Source organism: Solanum pennellii, chromosome 8 (assembly GCF_001406875.1).
Source record: "Solanum pennellii chromosome 8, SPENNV200".
Lineage (NCBI taxonomy): Eukaryota > Viridiplantae > Streptophyta > Magnoliopsida > Solanales > Solanaceae > Solanum > Solanum pennellii.
This window is the reverse complement of record NC_028644.1, coordinates 48118895-48127459: the sequence shown is the minus strand read 5'-3', so window position 1 is coordinate 48127459 and position 8565 is coordinate 48118895. Positions and strand designations below refer to the sequence as shown.

Sequence of the window (8565 nt, the reverse complement as noted above, 5' to 3'; positions counted from 1 at the left end):
CAGACAAAGAAGTAGACAAAGTGACAAGTTTTGACCGAACTCTTATTTGAAAGACCAAAATTTTTGCGACCGAGTCCTTGTTCTGAACATCCTACATATCCTGGGTGATAAGGGAATCAGGCCACATGTAGTTCGAGGCGATAAAGTGATGAGTTGGAAGTTAAGTGAGGTTCCATCGAGGCTCCAGATCGCGGCTCTTATCCTTACGTAAAAATTGAAAACTATTAGTCAAAAGAAAAACAAATGTACAAACTTCTATCCACGCAGCTTTTCTTGAATCTTCACTTGAATTTTGACTTTAAGATATCACCTTGATTTTTGAGTGAATATCTTAACTTAGAATTGGAATGGAGGCAGAACTTGCCACTTAGACGGAACTTTTGACATTCTTCAAAATGACAACTTGAAAAATGCTCTTGAATGAATGTGTGTTTTCTTGATCAAAAGTTTACTAGTAAAAGATGTGTGGAAGTGAGGTTGCTACATGCATAGAAGAAGCTAATTTTAATCATCATGGAGTTGATTATTCTACAAAAATTGAAACTTTGTTCTTGAATTTCAAATCCATGTCTCGCTTGAGAAAGCCTGAGAACCACCACAAACAAAAAATAAATAAAATTTTTGCCCCAGTTTTCACTGGGAAAATTTTTGTGAGTTATTAGCAAATATAAATATAAAACATAAACTTCGACTAGGAAGTGTTTATTTTAGGAGAAAATAAAACTAAAAATCTAGACTAGGAAGTGTTAATCCTATGAGAAAGTAATCTAATCTCATTATTCAGGAGGGTCCTGCTAGTCCCATTATCTAGAAGGGTTCTGCTAATCCCATTATCCAGGAGGGTCCTGCTAGTCCCATTATCCAGGAGGGTCCTGCTAGTCCCATTATCCAGGAGGGTCCTGCTAGTCCCATTATCCAGGAGGGTCCTGCTAGTCCCATTATCCAGGAGGGTCCTGCTAGTCCCATTATCCAGGAGGGTCCTGCTAGTCCCATTATCCAGGAGGGTCCTGCTAGTCCCATTATCCAGGAGGGTCCTGCTAGTCCCATTATCCAGGAGGGTCCTGCTAGTCCCATTATCCAGGAGGGTCCTGCTAGTCCCATTATCCAGGAGGGTCCTGCTAGTCCCATTATCCAGGAGGGTCCTGCTAGTCCCATTATCCAGGAGGGTCCTGCTAGTCCCATTATCCAGGAGGGTCCTGCTAATCCCATTATCCAGGAGGGTCCTGCTAGTCCCATTATCCAGGAGGGTCCTGCTAATCTCATTATCAGGAGGATCCTGCTACTCCCATTATCCAGGAGGGTCCTGCTAGTCCCATTATCCAGGAGGGTCCGGCTAATCCCATTATCCAGGAAGTTCCTGTGCTAATAAAATTTTCAACAAACTAAAAATACCAACGAAACATTGTGAATGTTATCTTCATTATTAGACAGTTCCTTCAAGGAGAATAATAATAATAATAATAATAATAAATAAATAAATAAATAAAATAAATATTCCAACATTCAAGTAATTGCTATTTTGATATATATTAGCCAACTTTCATATAATATTCCACAAGTCTTTATTGTAGGGTTTCCATTTCGCTCGCTGCAGACTAGGTCGAACATCTAGGTTCCTCGAATCCTCAATCCTGAAACAACTTGTGTCCCTGCTTCAACAAAGAAAATTCGTGAGTTTGAAAAGGTGGTGGTTGGTTTGTGGTTCCATCTTTAAACAAGGGTGGCTCAAACACTTGTGACGCTTTGGTTGTTTCCAACGGTCAATACTTATTATTGATTGATTGTACTTTCATCCAAGTTTGCTTATTTTGGGACCTAAATCCAATGTCTTTATCTCACAGCACTCATTGTTTAGCCTTCATAGAATCAGAGAATTTTTGAATTCAACACTTGAAGACAGATTATAACTCAGTAGCCTGATGCTTCGCCTAGTACCATTTAGAGACTTGGTAGCGAGTCTTGAAATTCCTTCCTAATTTTTGACAAAGACTCGACTCAAATACATACCAAAAAAGTGACGAAAGTATAAGAAAATTACGAACTATATGAGAATAAAAGAAAAGATTCAATGAAGACTCTTTTTTTTAGTAAGAAGAAGAAAGAAAAACTTATCTGAGTGTGGGAACCGAGTCTACCGATCATGCCATACAATTTGAATTGATTTCCAGACTTGGCTATCCAATCTATTCATCAACCATTATTGATCATTCAATCTTGATGTGGAATCCCGACACTTAATGAAGCCATAAATAATTTGGAACCCTTATACACTTTGTGATATTCACGAAGGTCTTTGCCGCTAAAACTCTATCATGTTAATTGCTCCAGCTCACGTCCGCCTTATGGTGCATGTCAGAATTTTCACCAATAAGACTCTCTTATATTCAACTCCTTTTCGCCTTACGGTGCCCGCTTAGGGTTTTCACCAATAAGACTCTCTTTTTTATTTCTTTCTACTCACATTTGTCTTATGGTGCCCATTCAGGATTTTTACCTACCGTTAACCAACTTACTCTCGACATATCAAGGGTTGATGCAAAGACTTTTTTTTGATTGACTTTAGATGATGGGGTTGATTTTGAGATTTGAGATGAGAGACCAAATAATAAACAAACGACTTTTGCCCTAGTATACTACAATATGAATTTTTGGATTTGTATTTGGTTGAACCGAACCCAACATTAGGGCTGCCTACGTATCTTGTCGAAACAAAAATCAGGTCGAACATAGCTCTGGCAACCTTTTTTTAAAAGTCAAGGAAACAGCATAACCAAGAGATTCCATTGAATCAACCTTTGAAATATCGAGCCCAAACATAAGGGGTTCTAATGTCGAAACTCAAATCATATGTAATATCTTTTCACAGCATCAGCATTGACGACCATTTCTGTCACTTTGCCTTATATATCTGCTAAGTAAAGAGCACCATTGGGTAATACCCTTTTAACAACAAATGGTCCTCTCCAATTTGGAGAAAATTTGCCTTTGGTTTCGGCATGATGTGGCAAAATGCGTCTCAATACTAATTGACCCTTTTCAAAATGTGTGGGACGCACCTTTTTGTTGTATGCCCGTGCCATTCTTTTCTGATATAATTGTCCATGACATACTGATGTCAGACGCTTCTCATCAATCAAACTTAATTGCTCTAACCGAGTTTTGATCCACTCATCATCATCAATTTCAGCCTCCACAACAATTCGTAAAGATGGGATCTCAATCTCTGCAGGTATTACTGCCTCAGTCCCGTATACCAGTGAATATGGGGTAGCGCCCACTGACGTACGGACTGTAGTGCGATAACCCAACAAAGCAAAAGGCAACTTTTCATGCCATTGTCGAGAACTTTGCACCATCTTACGAAGTATCTTTTTTCTATTTTTGTTAGCAGCTTCTACAGCCCCGTTTGCCTTTGGGCGATACGGAGTCGAATTTCGATGCTCAATCTTAAATCGGTAGCATACCTCTTGCATTAAGTGGCTGTTGAGATTTGCGGCATTATCAGTTATAATCACCTTTGGAATACCAAACCGACAGATAATGTTGAAATGGATGAAATCCACCACGACCTTCTTGGTCACTGACTAGAAAGTTATTGCTTCCACCCATTTTGTAAAATAATCAATGGCTACCAAGATGAACATGTGACCATTCGATGCTTTTGGTCTTATCGGTCAATCACATCCATTCCCCATGCCACGAAAGGCCATGGAGCAGACATTGCATGCAACTCAGAAGGGGGAGAATGTATCAAATCACCGTGTATTTGACATTCATGACATTTACGAACAAATCGTATGGAATCCTGCTCCATGGTGAGCCAATAATATCCTGCTCGAAGTATCTTCTTGGCTAGAACATATCCATTCATATGAGGTCCACAAACTCCTGAGTGTACTTCAATCATGATTGTGGAAGCCTCTTGAGCATTTACACACCTTAGAAGACCTAAATCGGGTGTCTTCTTGTACAGTATGCCTCCGCTTAAGAAAAAACCCCTTGCTAGTCGTCGAATAGTCCTTTTTTGATTACTAGTTACATCCGACGGACATTCTCCAGACTGAAGATATGTTTTGATATCATGAAACCAAGGCTTACCATCAAATTCCTCCTCAATCATGTTGCAATAAGCATGTTGATCACGAATTTGTATGTATAAAGGGTCGATATGAGCGTCATCAGGGTGTTGGAGCATCGAAGATAAAGTGGCCAATGCATCTGCAATCTCATTGTGCACTCTGGGAATGTGTCTAAACTTTATCGACACGAATTGTTGACAAAGACCTTGTAAACAATGTTGATATGGTATGAGCTTTGGGTCTCGAGTTTCCCATTCTCCTTGAATTTGATGAACTAGTAAGTCTGAGTCTCCTAACACTAACAATTCTTGGATGCCCATGTCAACAGCTAACCTCAGACCCAAAATGCACGCTTCATACTCAGACATATTATTAGTACAATAGAATCTAAGTTGGGCTGATATAGGGTAATATTCCCCTGATTCAGACATAAGAACAGCTCCTATTCCAACTCCTTTCCTGTTAGAGGCACCATCAAAGAATAACTTCCAACCTTGATCGTTATCGTGAATAACTTCATCGATACAAGATATCTCTTCATCTGGAAAATAGGTTTTAAGTGGTTCATATTCTTCATCAATAGGGTTCTCTGCCAAATGATCTGCCAATGCTTGAGCTTTCATTGCGGTCCGCGTTATATAGATAATGTCAAACTCTGTGAGCAATATTTGCCATTTCGCAAGCCTGCCTGTGGGCATGGGCTTTTGAAAAATATATTTCAACGGATCCATACGAGAGATGAGATAAGTAGTGTAAGATGAAAGATAATGTTTCAACTTCTGTGCTACCCAAGTTAGGGCACAACACGTTCTTTCAAGAAGGGTGTACTTCGCTTCGTAAACGGTAAACTTCTTGCTGAGGTAATAAATGGCCCGCTCTTTCTTTCCAGTGTCATCATGCTGACCCAGTAGACAACCAAAAGAATTATCCAGTACTGATATATACAATATCAAAGGTCTTCCCGGCTCGGGAGGAACCAACACAGGGGGATTCGATAGGTAATTCTTAATTCTTTCAAAAGCTTCTCGACATTCTTCGGTCCACTCGACTGTGGCATTCTTTTTCAACAACTTAAAGATAGGCTCACAAGTTGTTGTGAGTTGAGCAATGAATCTGCTGATGTAGTTTAACCTTCCTAGAAGGCTCATAACCTCAGTTTTGTTCTTTGGAGGTGGCAATTCTTGAATTGCTTTTATTTTTGAAGGATCCAACTCGATACCTCTTCGACTGACTATAAACCCCAAAAGCTTCCCCGATGGTACTCCAAATACACATTTTGCAGGATTAAGCTTGAGATTATACCTGCGGAGCCTTTCGAAGAATCTCCTTAAGTCTTTCACATGATTTGACTGTTTTTTAGATTTAATGATAACATCATCCACATAAACTTCGATTTCTCTATGCATCATATCGTGAAACATGGTTGTCATTGCTCTCATATAAGTTGCCCCTGCATTTTTTAATCCAAAAGGCATAACACGATAACAATATGTACCCCATGGAGTGATAAAAGATGTTTTTTCTGCATCTTCATCATCCATAATAATCTGATGGTAGCCCGCATAACAATCCACAAAAGATGCAACCTCATGTTTAGCACAATTATCCAATAAAATATGGATGTTAGGCAAAGGAAAATCATCTTTTGGACTTGCCTTATTCAAATCACGATAATCAACACACATTCGAACTTTGCCGTCTTTCTTAGGGACGGGTACGATATTGGCTAACCAAGAAGGATATTGAGAGACTTGAATGACTTTGGCCTCAAGTTGTTTTGTGATCTCCTCTTTAATTATTACACTCATGTCGGTTTTGAGTTTTCTCAACTTCTGCTTTATCGGAGGAAAATTAGGATCAATTGGCAACTTGTGAACAACCATGTCAGTGCTTAATCCAGGCATGTCATCATAAGATGACGCAAAAACATCTTTGTAATCAAACAGGGCCTGGATTATATCGTCCTTTTGATGTCGAACATGTACACTTATCTTAGTCTCCTTAATAATTTCCTGATCCCCCAAATTTATCGTCTCAGTTTCACTCATGTTTGGATTTGACTTATTTTCAAAATGATTGAAATCCCTCCTTACTTCTTCAAATACTCTGTCTTCATCATATTCGATTTCTTGACTTATTATTTCAATATTAGGTCGAAGATTAGATTGGATATTAAGATCTGGCGAAAAATTCTGCATGCATGTCATATCACTAGAATCGGCATAGAAAGAACTGTATAAAAGAAAACGAACAAATATATTAGACTGAAATAAAGATGCAATTACATCCTATTGAAAAGGGAAATAGAATGTTTGAAATAAAACGACAAGATAAAATCCGAATTACAATCCTTGAATGAATCGGACGACAAAAGAAAAAACAAGACAGACTACCAAGACTCGTCTTTAACGGGGAGAGGGGTGGCCTCCCAATTGTTTAGATTGACATCAGGACCAATGAATTGCACATCTCTGTCGCTAGTGCCTTCTCCGAGTTCCACCATATCAACCTCGACAAATAAATCTTGAAAATAGTTGATCATTTCTTCGCTTACTTTCATCACTGGCTCTGGAAAAGATGATTGATAAGATTCTGTTGCGCGGGCTTTGATGAAAGATTTGTAGATTGGTTGTATAGGCTTGGTAAGTGACCATACATCTCTCTTCTGCTTCTTTGCCTTCATTTTGTCCTCGACTCTAGGTTGGTAGCCTAAGCCAAAAGCATCGATGCTCTTTCGTAGACTCACTGGATAAGCTCTCTCTTGCAAGCAAATTCCTAAGCCTTTACCCGGCTCAAACCCATGTTTCAGCAATTCATTCACCACCATTACCGACGCGATGGGCATATTTGGTTTTGAAATGACACTCCCCTCGGGGACATGCTCAATAACCACTACCTCAAAAGCTTGATAAACCAGTGCCTCATTCTCATTATTCGCCTTGATAAAAGGGGAGGAAGAGTCTTTGTAGATTGACAAATCCCCCTCACCATGAACAATCACCTCTTGTCGGTCATATTCAAACTTAATCATTTGATGCAACATTGAGGGAACTGCTCCAGCCCTATGCACCCATGGCCTCCCTAACAATAGATTGTAGGAGGCGTTGATATCCAACACTTGAAAATTCACAGCGAAATCCACAGGCCCTATGGTTAGTACGAGCTCAATCTCACCAATCTGTTTTTGACCCATCAAAAGCTCTAACACATACATTGTTGGGTCGGACCCTTTCAGCACTAACATTCAATTTCTGTAGAGTTGATAAAGGACAAATATTTGCTCCAGATCCTCCATCAATTAGAACTCGAGTGACATATGAAAGCTCACACTTTACAGTGATATGTAGGCCTTGGTTATGTCCTGTACCTTCTTTGGGTAGTTCATCATCTGAAAAGGTGATGCGGTTTACCTCAAATGTTCTCCCAGCAATCTTCTCTAACTGACTCATTGTAACTTTACTAGGAACATGTGCTTCATTCAAAATTTTCATTACAGCCTTACGATGTTCATCAGAATGTATTAGCAAAGAACAAAGAGATTTGGGCTGGAGTTTTTCTTAATTGTTCCACCACGGAGTAGTCTGATAGTTTCATCTTCATTAGGAATTCCTCTGCCTCTCCTTCAGTGACCGGACTCTTTATTTGTATTTGGTGATTTTTCGTTTTCCTTAATTCCATCGGGACATAACATCTTCCTGAACGGGTTATTCCTCCTACTTCATCTATTTCTTCATCAATTTCTTTTCCCTTGTATGTCACGACAGTAGGCTCATAATTCCAAGGAACAACTTTGGGGTTAGTCGTTGGGAGCTGGGATACTGGCCTGATAATCACAGGAGGAATATGGGCCCCTTGCACGATCAAGATAGGCTTGTTTGGCCTTTTTGGGACAAACGATTTTGCCTTACTCGGACTTGCCCAAACATCTTCAAGGGTTCCTTTCACTGTTAAGATGGGTGTGTTTAATGGACTCAACTTTTCTAACCTACTTTCCGTCCCTAAGGGCATCATTTTTGTTAAATCAACAACATTTGCCGACTTCTCAATGCCAGTTCCAACCTTAAGGATTGGCTTATACGGAGATGCAAACTCTTCATGACCCTTCATCATTTCTAGCATGTTTGTTTCAGTATGCCTCGGCAATGGATTTTGATTGATGTTGGGTCCATTCGGACTTTCAACTATAATTCGATTAGAATCGATCAAATCCTGAATGACCCTTTTCAAATATCAACATCTCTCTATGTTGTGCCCTGGGGCATTAGAACAATATGCACAATGTTGAGAATAATCCAATTTCTCGGGGGAGGATTCGACATGTTTCTCTCAATAGGAGTCAAAACATTCAACGTCCTTAATTTTTGGAACAAGCTAGCATACGACTCCCCAATAGGAGTGAACTCATCTTTAATGCTATTTCCCTTTTTGTATTGTGGTCTAGGACGGAAAGGAATTCTAGCAGTATTTTGATGAACTTGTGGGGGTG

General features: G+C 39.5%; 2 protein-coding genes across 2 annotated transcripts; both read right to left on the bottom strand.

Moving 5' to 3' along the window:
- Positions 1 to 2900: 2900 nt before the first annotated feature.
- LOC107027666 lies at positions 2901 to 3609 on the bottom strand. Its single transcript, XM_027919293.1, has 2 exons — positions 3527 to 3609; positions 2901 to 3480 (listed from the first exon to the last, which is right to left on the bottom strand). The coding sequence occupies exons 1-2, from the start codon at positions 3607 to 3609 to the stop codon at positions 2901 to 2903; spliced, it is 663 nt and encodes a 220-aa protein (XP_027775094.1).
- A 58-nt stretch (positions 3610 to 3667) lies between these two features.
- Positions 3668 to 7528, bottom strand: LOC114073915. The gene is made up of 3 exons (XM_027919292.1): positions 7322 to 7528; positions 6473 to 7257; positions 3668 to 6311 (listed from the first exon to the last, which is right to left on the bottom strand). The coding sequence occupies exons 1-3, from the start codon at positions 7526 to 7528 to the stop codon at positions 3668 to 3670; spliced, it is 3636 nt and encodes a 1211-aa protein (XP_027775093.1).
- Positions 7529 to 8565: the final 1037 nt, after the last annotated feature.

Bases quoted from the DNA above. Each gene is read 5' to 3' on its own strand.
- LOC107027666 (XM_027919293.1), bottom strand. From the start codon at position 3,609: ATGGGTGGAAGCAATAACTTTCTAGTCAGTGACCAAGAAGGTCGTGGT. The intron at 3,481-3,526 runs GTATTCCAAAGG...AAATCTCAACAG, and splicing joins CAACATTATCTGTCGGTTTG to CCACTTAATGCAAGAGGTAT.
- LOC114073915 (XM_027919292.1), bottom strand. From the start codon at position 7,528: ATGAGTCAGTTAGAGAAGATTGCTGGGAGAACATTTGAGGTAAACCGC. The intron at 7,258-7,321 runs GTTAGTGCTGAA...GGTCAAAAACAG, and splicing joins CAACTCTACAGAAATTGAAT to ATTGGTGAGATTGAGCTCGT. The intron at 6,312-6,472 runs GTAGTCTGTCTT...TCTTTTATACAG, and splicing joins CCCGTTAAAGACGAGTCTTG to TTCTTTCTATGCCGATTCTA.